At 48.5% G+C, this 13,462-nt stretch overlaps 1 protein-coding gene across 4 annotated transcripts in view; it reads right to left on the minus strand.

Annotated features, from left to right (window-relative positions):
• Positions 1 to 810: 810 nt before the first annotated feature.
• Positions 811 to 13,462, minus strand: part of CHST10 (carbohydrate sulfotransferase 10) — a 35,689-nt gene continuing 23,037 nt past the window's right edge. For all 4 annotated transcript variants that reach the window (XM_027621040.2, XM_027621041.2, XM_027621039.2 and 1 more), the window contains 4 exons: positions 12,285 to 12,376; positions 6,568 to 6,802; positions 4,163 to 4,268; positions 811 to 2,683 (listed from right to left, as the gene is read on the minus strand). In XM_027621040.2, coding sequence (XP_027476841.2) covers positions 2,146 to 2,683; positions 4,163 to 4,268; positions 6,568 to 6,802; positions 12,285 to 12,376 — 971 coding nt within the window. In that variant the 3' untranslated portion in view covers positions 811 to 2,145. The remainder of the gene's footprint in view (positions 2,684 to 4,162; positions 4,269 to 6,567; positions 6,803 to 12,284; positions 12,377 to 13,462) is intronic.

Consider the following 13,462-nt stretch of genomic DNA (forward strand, 5'->3'; position numbering starts at 1 on the left):
GCTGCCAGTAAGGACACCAGGAAGGACGCAGCCAGGTTTGCTCCAGGTTGCTTCCGTAAAGCTCCCCCTGAGGAGCAGAGTGTGGTAAAAAAACTTCTTCAGGAGACAGAGGCATGGACACCTGCTCACGCCCAGAAGGGAGGCAGTGAGTTCTGGAAGTGGAAGGAAGTCAGATGACCTCGGTAGGAGGTAAGGGGCCGCATGATTCCAGGGGGCCGCCATGCAGGGTCAGGAGCCCTGGTGGGTAGGGATGGCTGTGGGAACACAGGTTTTGGACACACTGCGGAATGCCCAGATGTTGTGGTGGCAGTCTCCACTCATTTGGCAAAATGTTAGGAAAACGAACCAAATGCTAGAGAAAAATGACCTAAATCTAAATGCCAGAAGCAGTGGGCAGGGAGGGTGGGGGCTGGCACCCCAGTGTCCAATCTTTTGTTTCTGAAAGTGCTATCTTTTTAAATTAGGACTAACTTTAAGGCCTTAAATTCACATACATTATTCAGACTATTACGTTTCAAATAGAGAAGAGGTAATCAGCTAGGTAGGAAATGATTTTAACAAGACTTTGCTAAAACTTTATAGAAAAATAACTCGTTACATCCTTTGTGTGTCAGCTGAGGATGAAAGGCTACCACACTGGCCGCCCTTCGTCATCGCTGCCAACCATCACATTTGAGCCTTGCTTCGCCTCTGCAGTCCTGGCACCAGCAGCCAGCTAAGCAGGCCTGGGCCGCCCCTCCCTGTCACCGGGCCTCGGGGGGCCATGCGTGGCCACAGAGCACCTTCCCTGGAACTGCAGCACATGGCAGGTTTGGCACATATTTTTTATTTTCTTTTACTTTCACATTTACAAACTCAGGGAGCCATTTGGAGAACGGGGCGGTTGAGGCTGCTTAGAAGAAAAGCTGGGCTCGTGGGCACCGCGCAGTCGGGCACTTCGGACTTCTCACTGGGAAACCTGGCCTATATCTCAAGAGCCCTCACTGTCAGGCGACAACTGAAATAGTAGCTGTGGCCTGTTCCTCTGTGCCTGGAAGATGCCTCCGCCCAGGATTTTATTGCTGGTGAACATGATTATCCAACTTAGAGACCAGGATGATGGCATTACCAGAAATGGATCCAGCGGTGAGCATTTTGCGGAGATGAAAGGAAACTGTCATGAGTACACCACACTGATCCTGCTGGGCCGGCCTGTGAGGCCCGAGCTTGCCTCTGGCTGTGGGGGTGGGCCCCAGAGATGGGCCCCAAGATGGGCGTTGTCCATCCCGATGGGACAAAGAGGTGAACAATCATGAGTGGACGTGCTCAAACCCACAGCAGCTGGCGCGCCAGAACCCAACCAGCTCTCCCTTTCCCCATGCTACATGTCCCTTTAAGACCCCCCAAGATGTTCCCTCTCTCAGGTGGAAAGAAATGTACACTCCCCTCTTTCCAAAGTTGCATCTCTTGGACTGAGGGAGACAACTGTTTGGCAGGCGGTTCAGAAATATGGACTAGAGGCACCTAGGCAGAGATCCTGGAACGATGGACTGCCGAAAAGTACCCTCGGGTTACCTCTGAGTTTCACAAGAACAAAATCATCCTGGAAAGAATGGTTTGCCTCTGATCATAGCAGCGTCAAGATGAAAGCCAGAGGTATGATTTTATTACTCAGATCCTATGTTAGCCCTGTGCGATTTTTGCAGACCATTAGCTTCTCCATCTCTCCTCAAAGTGCTGGGTGCCATTCTTGCAATCCTCAGTGACAGGCGAGAACCCCCCCCCCCGCCCCCCGCCAGGGGAGCCGCCAGTGGATCTATCTCTTTGACAACTGAGGGAAATGACTCCTCCACCATGTAATTTTTCTTCGCGGACTATCAGACTACAAATGTTTAGTCCCTTTCCCCTTCTGAGGAGAGTGAAGGCCTAAAGGCATTGATAGAAATGGGACCAAGGAGGGATCTGCCAGGGCCCTCAGTGCACCTTATGTCCAAACTAAGTTGTAATGGTCAGGGTCCAGCTTCATAGGCCAAGGCATGTCCAGGTCCATGGGAGGCTGCGGAATCTCCAGAAAGAGTGGAATGGAGGACAGGTCATTTCTGTGCTCACATCTCCCACCTGGTTAGCCTCTGGTCTAACAGATATTTGAACTCACAGTTCTACACATTAGTTTAGCAAAAAATCTGGCTTCTGATACCCAAAGAGCTTAAAGTCCCCTTCAAAACGTGCATATAGGCGCCGGATGTCTCGTTTGCTGATGCCTAGAAAGTAGCGCTCCACCTTGGTTTTATTGTACATGGTAATGCCCGGAGGAATGGTGGGGTAGGACACCAGGTGGTCTATGCCGGCTTCCTTTAAGATGTAGGGGGCATCGTCCTCCAGGGTCTCATGGTGACCGATCACACTGTACTTTATCTCGCAGGGTGCGCACAATTCAACGTACGTCACCCAGTGAATAATGTGGTCCCCAAACTGAAGGTCCAGCCATCTGTGGTTTGGATCGCCCAGGTACCGTACAAAATCTTCGAACTGGATGCCCCTGGTCTCCGTGCGGTTCCGCCTGTATTTCCTAATGATGCCTGGGGCAATCTCATGCCTGTACCATGGCTCAAAGCGGGGATTGTGAACAAACTTATCCTTAAACGCAGAAATCAGTCTTTCGAAAGGATCTCTTACGATAAAAAACTTGAAGTATGTTTTCAAGCTAGGGAGAAAAATGAGGAGAAACAAGCAGTTAGGCCGATGCCCACCGGTGGCAACCTGGGTGAGGTGGTACAAGGGTAGAGTGCCTGCTGGAGCAGCAGCGGCCACGGCGGCTGGAACGCGCCCTCCTGGGAGGAGCGAGTTCCACGCACTTCTGAATCCATACAGCCGCCTCTGGAAGCAGAGTCTGTTACCAGCCCATCTCACAGGGAGGAAAGAGAGCCTCAGAAACCGTAAATGTCCCCGGCCACAGGACTCATCATCCCAGAGGGCCACCGTGAAGACACATACTTAGCTCAACAGATACTCAAACATTTCAAAACTTCAAGGGCATCTGAAAGTCTTGTTCTCGGGCAGGAACTCTGAGCAAGGTAGAAGTGGAGGCCAGAGGAATTTACTTTAGGGGACCTCTGTATACATTCAGTTCGCAGTTGCCAGGGGAGGGCCAAGCCAGAGCAGGGGGCAGGTAAGAGAAAAGGGGGGCGAGGTTGCAGCTCCAGCTGGTGGGACGGTGGCCTGGGGGAGCTGCCAGCAGTGGCAGGGGTGGCGCAGTGACAGCCACGTGACCAGCCGGTAACGGTGCTGACAGAACAATGGTTACATGGGCCACCGTAATTCCGGGGCCTACTCCACGCCAGAAACCAGCTCAGGGCCCTGCACACCTGAACTTGTCTTCTCTCACAAAAGCCCCCATGAGATCAGTGCTCAGGTGGGCAGCAGGACCGCACTTGCCTGGGAGGCTCTCTGATCCCGCACCTAACACCTGCGTTCTACAGGTTTCGCACAAACTGGGAAGACTAGTTAACCAGCACCAGAAGTAATGAGAGAATCAAATGGCTGAAAAGCAAGGGAGGTCAAAGTTCATCTGGTGCGCTGACATCTACTTGATGCTCATGCCTTCGGATTCCTTCTGAGCCTTGTTCTGCAGGGTAACTTCACAGCTAATAGAAAAGAATTTTCAATTTACTAGCTAAGTCATTCTTAACATGCCCAGGGGCCACCCTTGCTGTGATCAGTGAGGTCTGACTCTGCCTATGTTAGGTCCAGTCCCCACCACCTCTCCCCCCAGGCAGCTACCATGAAAGAAGGTGTAAGGCCTCTGGAAGAAAATAAAAAACTAAGTGGGGTTTCCCTGTAATCCACATCCCTTTCCTATGACCTAAAGGTCATATTCAGTAAGGAATCCATAAAACTTAACAGAACCAAAGCAGAACAAAAATGACTACTCATTTCTATTAAGAAAATTATGTAACCTTTGTTTTAATGGACTGAATGAAGGTAAGGGTGAAGACGTTCTGAAATTCTCATAAAGGTTTGTGAATTTAAATGCACTGAACACTGGGCGTATGCTTGGCTGCGTCTTGCCAATGTAAATCCAAAGCCCCCAGTAGTCTTTGCAGCAATTTGAGACGGATGGTAAGGACAGAACTGAGCCCTGGGTTTTACCAAAATTCCCCTCCCCTTAGGAACCTACTCCTACCGCTTCTGTATTTCTGCATCGCTGAAGGAAGAGAGACGAGGGAGGCCATTCTTCTCATGGTCATGAACCACATTTTCAGGGATCTCTTCAATGGAAGGAAAAGCCCCTGGGAAGGAAACAAGGGAGGACAGGTTGGCTGCCTCAATGCTACCCTTAAAGGAAGATGCCTGGTCTCTTAACTTGGGCCCTAAGTTCCCCACAAGCCCATCCCTTAAATCCCAGTTTAGGTCTTTGAATTCCAACTGCTTCTGCCAGCAGGATGAGAGAGTGAAGAAAAGCTTCTGGTAATCCATAAGCCAACTAGAGGAAACTGACGAGCAGGGAACAAGGGGGAGAAACACTGCCAATACCTACCCTGGCAACACACTTAAATTGGTGAAATCTGACATTTCAAAAAAGATCCCTGCATGCAGAAAGGATTCCTAAAATGAGCAATACTCATCCTACTCTGAAAATGGGGGAAAATGCTAGAGGAGCAGGACCGTGAAACATACTGCTGGCTGATGCCCCACTGGGGGCCCATCGCCCCCAGTGGGCTTGGCTCTCCCAGCTCCACATCCCTAAGCCTAAGGTGGTTCCTAGGCAACCTCACCACATCGCAGACTGGCAAGTGGCAAAGCCGACTGGTGCCGGGAAACCCTGGCGAATGCTGTGGGAACAGTGTGATATAGCTGAGGCAGGGGACAGGAGGACCAAGGTGTCTAGGAAGGCAGGGCAGGATCAATGCCACAGCACCCAAGTCGGGGCTGCTGAATAGAGCCTTGGGTGCACCCCATCCTCAGGCTGGTGGACTGGGCAGGTTTTTCATTCTCTTCTCAAGACAAATAGACACAAAGCATCATTACCCATGGAGGTTCTAGCCAAGACTCCGTAAACCTTCCCATCCATCATGGTGTTAATCCTGTCATGTTAGAGTCCGGCAGGGAAGGATCTCTGCTGGGCCATCTACTCAGTGGCCACTGGCTTGACTGTTTGATTTATCCCTTTCCCAAATGTAAGCACCAGTCCAGAACTCTGTGCTAAGTGCTGCGGATGGCCAGGAAATAAGCAAGATGAACATCTGCTCTCGAGGGGATATTGAAAGAACCAGCTCTGAAGATGTGTACCTGGACCTACTCAAGCACCTGTCCCCGTGCAGGTGTTTCTAGGGATGACTGAAGACAGCCACAAGGACCATCCTCTAGTCTACAGGCTGGTAAACCTGCCCCCATTTTTATCCTGCGCTTGTAAATTGGTGTTTACTTCTTTAAAGTCTGATGCTTTGTACTGTACAGATTTTTGCTATGTACAGATTCGTAAGACTTTTGTGTATTTATTGTTTTAGATTTGATTTGTGACCTCATTCTTTGATGTCAAAAATCCAACATACTGTCAGATTACTCAAGAAGCACATTAATTATACACCGTAAGATGAGGCAAGTGTCTCCTTTTTTTTTCCTCCAACCACGAAAAGGCCAAATGAAGCAACCGTGAAAAGGCCCATTGACCACCAACTCTGAGAACAGCAGTAGGAGTGGTGGGCTGGAGGACAGAGACCGCAGGGCCACCTCCCAGAGCTCTGAGGGCTGATTCCTGGTCCTGGAGTCACACTGCTGTTGACTGGAATTATGTTCCTTTTGAAGCTGAAGTTAACAGACAGAGCCCATAATTATCTTGGACCAATTCAGGGTAATTGGAGTTTAAACAAACAAACATGGGATCTGAAAAGAGCAGTGAGTAATCAAAACCTGTAGAGTATGAGGTCACTTTTCAATGATCTAATTTGTTCCCAAATAAACATCCGATTTCCTGAACCAAGTCAATTCAATCCTCTGAATATGGAAGCTCAGTGTAAAACAGGGATGCCTTCTTTCTAGCCAAGTGGCACAGAATACTTCATCTGTGGGTGAAGGGGCCCCCAGGCCCATCTGGCAGGGTTCCCCTCCCTGGCATGGGTGCAGGTGCTTCCCCTATAAAGGAGCAGCCAGGAGGCTAGTGACTGGAACCTCAACTTACCAGGACAGAGCTAACAACCAGGAAGACACAAGGCAATGCATCTGAAGAGAAGGAAAGGGATCAGCCCAGGGGTGGGGGGGGGGGGGCGAAGGGGAGGGCAGGCTGCCTGAGACAGGGATTCCGCTCTGGAAAGTGAGGAGAGGAGATTCTGACCACAGGTAGGGCCCTCTGAGAACCTCAGTATCTAATACTTTTAAGCTACCAGACTTTAAAGTATACCACCAACAGGGGAAACACAACAGAGAACAGTCTACAAGGTTACCAGCCCTTCCACCACAACTGTCCCTGCCTTTGGCTCCTCTCTGCTGCCTCTCTCCACCTCCCCTGCCCAGGCCACACCCGTCCCCCCAACCCCCAAGGCAAACCCTGCTGTCCACCGACCACAGACATCCACCAGGTGCTGCACGCACCATTTAACACGATCAGCACTTTCTTCCACTGGGTGTTGCCCACTTTAGGAGTCTGGCAGAAAAGAATCTTGTGCTTGTCACAGACAAATATCCGGTCCAGGACAAACTTGGAGACCGCAGTGTGCGAGAGATTCTTCAGGGCTTCATCCCTGCAGACGTTTCTGATGAGTTCCAGGCGCTCCATATAGACCAGGGGTTGAATAAGCCGGCTATCTGAAAGCACCTTCCCAGTAGGCTGCAAGTAACAAGGAGGCAGAAGGGGCACAAGGGCTTTGTCAAGAAAAAACAGGAGTGAGCCCCAAAGGAGCCACCCGGGGAGGCCCTGCCCCCTGACCCGGTGCTGCGTGCTGACACGCAGAGGGCGAGAACCAGAGCTGCCTCACAGGAAGGGCAGGACTCTGAGTGCACCATGCACCTTCAGGGGCCTGGGATTCATGCTACATGGATGGGCTGGACCAAAGCTCAGCCAGAGACGTGAGGATGTTTCTTCATCCTCAGCCGCTCAGACCAAGGTGACTGCCACTTTGCTGACAGAGGGCATTAGGGCCCAGAGCATCCTGGACACAGCAGGATGCTTTGTGTTCTGGGATTTTAGTGAAGGCCAGTTTCGGCCCCCTTCCTTCTCCCTAGCATTACCCTCCACATAATTCTGAGTGTACATATGTGGACGATACCTGAGGACCAGTCATCTAAACACGTGCTGTTCCAAAGATACTCTGGTATATGGGTAGAATGGTTTATTAACAAGAAAAACATACCTTAGGTCATTCAGTATGGGTTTTAAAAATGTCAAAGCCATTACTCCATCTCCTCAGTGACAAGCACGTGGTCACACTTCTCTGTCATGCAGTTTAAGGAGAGGGGAACGGGCGCTGCGTGGTAGTGGTGTCCGTCATGCTGGAAGTGTGGCCACTGTGGGAAAGCGCTGGAGCACGTCGGCGCTGGTTTCTGCCTGAGTCCTCCCACCAGGCGGGAAAGTCCACGTGAGCGCTGGGCAAAGGCTCTGATCCAGAAACCCCTGCCTGCCAGGAGAGTGGGCTCCCTGGAAGCGAGCAGACGAGGACCACGGAGGGCCCGGCCTCCAGCTGGTTTCTGAGGTTGGGGTGCAGGCTGCACAGGGACACCGCTGCGGCTGCTTTTACCCTGTGACGTCGCAGTTCTGAAGTGTTTGTTTCGATCACCTCCGAGTTATCTGGAACTGGTCTCTCAGTCGTTTTCCCCCTCAAAAACTGTGTAATTTCCAATGTGTGTGTAGCTACGACGGTTCCCGTAGCCTTCACCTATGGAATACGACTCAAGTGCGACTCGAGTCGTCGCTCTCCCTACGATGGCTCCAGCTGGCACGGAACATTGCGGAAAAGTCCACAGCCCTCCCACCCCCGCCCCAACTGCCATTCTTTGTAGGCAACTCATTTTTAATACCTGGGTGCTGGTCATTTTTTTCAGTCATGTTCCAGCACACTACAAATTTTGCCAGGGTAAGTTAGTGTGGGTTTTTCTGCTGATTTGCCTGGGAGGCAGGGAGCCCTTTCTACCTGCATCCTCGGCTCAGAAAATGTCCTTTTTCCTCAGGACACAGGCAGGGGTGGAGCTCATGTGCCACAGTGGGTGGAAGTCATTTGAGGTTAGGAGGTGGGCAGGGGTTTCTGGGTCAGAGCGCCCCGCGGCTCACATAGATTTTGCCACCTGGTGGGAGGACTCCCTAGAACAGAAACCAGCACCGATGTGCCCCAGCATTTGCTCACAGTGGCTACACTTACGTTCGACAGACACCACTATGAGGTAGAACCCGTCCCCTCTGCTTACAAATAGTTTAAGAGGCATAATTATGCGCTTACTCAGGAAATGGGAGTCTTATACCATCTATTTGTTATACCTCAGTGAATGTCTTTAAAAAAGGAAACATACAAAAGTTCTGACGGTGGTTGAAGAGAGTTATGGATTGCGATGGGCTGTAGTTGTTTTTTTCCTTTTAATGCTGGATATTTCTTTAAAATACACGAGTATATCTTCCTTCTTCATAAAAAACTTGATTTAAAAATATTGGCTGGTTGGGGGGGGGAGCACCTAGAAAGACTTCTAGAAAGTTCTAGAAAACTGTACCAAGTCCTCTGTGGATGATTTCTACCAAATCTGGGTACTTTCTATATGCAAAGGTGGCTCTGCAAACACAGCACATTTTTGTCTCTCTTCCTTCACAACTCTGCCAAAACCCTCTGAATTTCCTTCCAGGGCGCACCTGTCCCTTTCTTACCAGCCATGGGCCCCTTCTCATCTTTCCTTCCCCCCCTTTTCTACAGAGTGACAGCCACTATTTCCAGCCACTTCCTGAAGCAGCCTCAGGGCCTTTCCACTGCCCAATAAATCAGAAATGAGTCAGTATGGTTGGCAAGGAAAGTAGACACAAAATGGGTTCATCTGACTTTCCTTCCTACAAGAAAGTCGACTTAAAAAAACAAAAAAAGATGAAAAAGCTCAAGTTCCAAATCATGACACATAGTCTTTGGGACTGCTTTATAACCTAAAACAATGAAAAGAGCTTTTGTTAACACTCTATTCAAAATTCTACTGTCACTTGGCAGAATGAACTGTTTGACAAATATTTACCAAGTCTTTACTCTGTGCTTGGATACAGCTGCAAGTGTTCTGTGGGGACACCGAGAAAGCCTCAGCTGAGGAAGAATGTGTGTGGCACTGTCCATGTACGTGTGTGTGTGTCTGTGTACACGCAGAGGTGGGGGGGGTAGGAGGTGAGGGAGACAGAGCAGGCAGCAGGAGTCCTCAGTGACTTACTAACCCCTCCCTACTCACATCACGGTGGAATGTCTGCCCACAGAGATCTCCCGGCTTTCCAAGAAGCAACCCAAAAGGCAGTTCTGAATAAAGAGTCTGTTCCTCCAACCCCACTCCTTTGGCCAACTCTAGTTGTGGCCCTTTTCCTCAGCATTTTGAAATGTTTCTGCTGCTGTTTATTGTCTATTCATTCCCTTTAAGTTACACAGAACTTCTTCCCAAGAGTTCAAACCAGACAGTCCCCTAACTTAACTTTACAGAATGGACCACAATGCCCTTTTATCTGTTAAAATGCACCAGAGTTTCCAGGTAATCCATTTATGGGGCAATTGTAAAACCAGTCCTCCCACAGGGAATGGATCAGTTACAAAATGGGGAAAAGGATATGGCCTTCCAGAACACACGAGAACACGAACACTGGAAATACTGGGACGATAGAGGTTTCCACACCACCACTCAGCTCCCTGCTCTTCCCTCATGGATCTGCCATAACCAAACTCCCTGACACAACTTCTCACGTGTTTGACTGAATTTCCTGGGTTTCCCTGGTGAAGGGAAGTGTCTCGAGAATTCCTAAGGGCTACTTCCTGAGGTCAACATATTCTGGAAGTGAGAGTGGGCACCTGCAGACTTACTCAGCTCTGATCCTTCCTCCCCAGGAAGCATGAGCACAAGCCTGCCACACTGGCCCTTAAGCTTTTCTGCTTTCATAAATCGAGTCTAATTTAACCTCATTCCTTCCCTGACCCCAACTCTTGCTCACTTATCGACATGGTCTCTCTCTCCTCTCCTCACTCTACTCCAATTGCTTCAAACCTCAGATCTAACCTGGATTGCGGATGATACTCAAGAGGTGTGAATCACAGGGCAGTATCTACCTCCAAACAAGTTCTCTTGAGAGACTGCAGAAAAATCTCCCTCATTCTCAAACCTGTTTTTCTTCAAGCTTAAGCGCTGTATATAAAGAAAAACCATTTCTCATCTAATTGTGCATATGGACTGGCATGGCTTTGTTTTCTTCCTTTGCAAATATACTAAACCAATTTTAATGACTGATACTGTTTTCCATTATTTTCCATTCAAATATTCAGCTATATTATGTACAAAATAAACTTTCTTTTGCAGTTTTTAAAAACTGAAGTATAAGCAAAACATATTAGTTTCAGGTGTACAAACATATTGATTCAAGAGCTGCACAAAATAAACTTTAAAAGGTAAGCTACACAACCTGATCACATTTATAAGTCACCTTCCTTTTGGGAAGACAGATGCTGAGTTTAAACATCTAATGACTCCTGGTTTCAGAGAATCATGTCTGACCACTGTTTCCCACTCCCTTTATCTTGCATCTGAGTTTCATGAGCATCAAGGAGGCAGGGTAGCAAGAACAGGGGACAGAGGACATGTAATTGAAAGTCCCAGCCCACTACTTGCTGTCCCTGACATACTGGCTCTGTTCCTTGAGCCTCACACTTTCCAAATGCAAAATGAGAGTAAAAATACTTACAGCTCAGAGGGCTGTTTTTGAGGACCAGTAAGATTAAAACCCAGCAAAGTCTTCTGTAGACCGCAAGGCATGTTCTGGTGCAGTATTTCCAACCATGATTACTCCCGCAGGCCCATGGTGTTGGCGGGAAGAGTGCTCCTCCGTCCCTCAAGAGTGCCCCCTGGGATGGTCACTTTTGTTCCTCCCGAGTCTTGGCATTCTAGCAGCACCCTGGTCTCAGAGCAGTGCATTCCTCTTACAAAACTCTCCCCCCACCTCCGTGGTATTCCTGATCCCAGTAACATATATTTCCTTACCTCCTTCTAGTAAGGCCACCCTCCTACTTCCTACAGGTTTTTCTGGTTTCCTGTCTCTGGGGTCCATCCACTCTCTTTCCTTGCCCCGGAAAGCCTCAACCTAAAAGCAACATTCCAGGCCTGCTTCAGGGAGTTCTGCAGACTTGACCCATCAATCAGTGTCTTGCAACCTGTAAACTCCAAGAGCACTTCACTCTGACCAGGTGCACACTTTCTAGACTTTGTTGGGTTCTAATCTGTTGTCCTTACCCTGCAAATCAAGGACAGGAACTGTCTCTTTCTCTATGGCTTAATGCTGGGCTGATAAATGTCTTACAGCTTGGTCTATCCATTTCATTCCTGTAGGCATACCTGCAACCCAAACTTTCCAGACCCAGAATGGGGGTTAGCAAGTGAGAGGGGGAATCTCAAGAGTGTGCCCCCATCACGGCTGGGGAGCGATTAGGAATTTTTGTGTAAAAGGAACCTGAGGAGAAAAAGTCAGAACATCAAGGAAGGTGAGCACCAGGTAAAAGTCGGCAGCCTTGGGCCCTGCCACTAACTCCCACACGATTTGGGATGATTAGCCTTTTCCCTAAACTCTGTTCTCTCATCCATGCCATCCAGAGGTGAGATTAGCTGCTCTTCTGTCCAAGAACCCTTCTAACTTTAAAAGTCCATGATTCTGGGTCACAGACCTTTCCCCACCCCCTTAGTTTTCTCCTGACCTAGCCCAACATCCTTCATTCCCCTGGCAAGGCTCCTTCTCCGCGGGTCAGGAATCCAACACAATCAACATTTACAGAGGATCCATGATGTACAAAGCGCTGTGAGGAACATAAAAATCGATGTGACCATGTCACCTCCAAAGAGAAGCTAAAAAGATGGCGGAAATGTGCCGAAGTGACACAAGCCACAACTCACAGCAGCAGAATGGGATGGTCAGAGGACACCAGCTGATATGAGCACAGACAGAAGGGAGGCTAGTTCCATGGGATGGGGGTACCCACTGGGGCCAGAGGGGGTGGGGAGGGGCCACCACAGCTCAATCGGGAAGCAGCAGCTCTGCTCCCTGCCCCGCCCCCACGCCCCGCAGCTGACCGTGTCACAGGGGACAGTGCCCTCTGCCTTGCCGGGCCCACCTTCAGTTCCTCAGGAAAGTGCTTCTCTCCGGGCAACTTCCCCGCATCTGGCACGGCTGTCAGGAACAGGAACTCCTGTTTGGCGCTGTATGCTAGGAGACAGAGAGGTTAAAGCGTCTCCTCATGGAGGAACAGACACACAGATCAGCGGGACAGAACAGAGGCCCCAGAAATAAGCCCACACAAATATGCCAGACAGACATTTGACAAAGGTGCCAAATCAGTTCAGTGGAGGACAGTCTTTTCAACAAATGGTGCTCTAACAACTAGACATCTATAGAGAAAAAGAAAAAAGGAACCTTTACCTGACCTCACATTTTATTCAAGAACAAACTCAAAATGGATCGGCACTTCAATGTAATAAAACTTTAAAAAACATAGGAGAAAACCTTTGGAAAATATTTCCTTGTTTTCCTGACTAATCAAAATTTAAAACTTTTTACTCTGCAAAAGACCCTATGAAGAGGATGGAAAGACAAGCTACATGCTGGGGGAAAATATTTGCAAATCAAATATCTGACAAAGGACTAGTACCTAGAATATGTAAAGAATTCTCAAAACTTTACAGGAAAAAGAAAAAAAAAACCAATCCATTTAGAAAATGGGTAAGACATGAACTTACATTTCACCAAAGAGGATCTACAGATGGCAAATAAACACATGAAAAGATATTCAATGTCATTAGTCATCAGGCAAATACAAACGAAAACCACAATGAGATACCACTACACACAAAATAGCTAAAATAAAATATAGTGAAAACTCCAAATGCTAATGAGGACGCAGAGAAACTGAAGAACTTACACGGCTGGTGGGAATGCAAAATGGAATGGCCACTCTAGAAAATGGTTTAGTAGTTTCTTCAAAAACTAAGCATTTAACTACCATATGGACGTAGTAATTGCATTCCTGGGCATTTATCCAAGGAAAATGAAAATTTATATCCACACAAAAACCTATACACAAATGTTTATAGCAACTTCATTTGTAATAGCCCTAAACTGGAAAAAAAACCCAGATGTCCTTCAACAGGTGAATGGATAAACACCACTGGGCCATCCATATGATGGAATACTACTCAGCAATAAAAAGGAACAAAGTATTGATACGCACAGTAATAGCTAGATGAATCTCGAGGAAATTATGTTGAATAAACAAAGCCAAGGCCAAAAGGTCAT

Source organism: Zalophus californianus, chromosome 8 (assembly GCF_009762305.2).
Source record: "Zalophus californianus isolate mZalCal1 chromosome 8, mZalCal1.pri.v2, whole genome shotgun sequence".
Lineage (NCBI taxonomy): Eukaryota > Metazoa > Chordata > Mammalia > Carnivora > Otariidae > Zalophus > Zalophus californianus.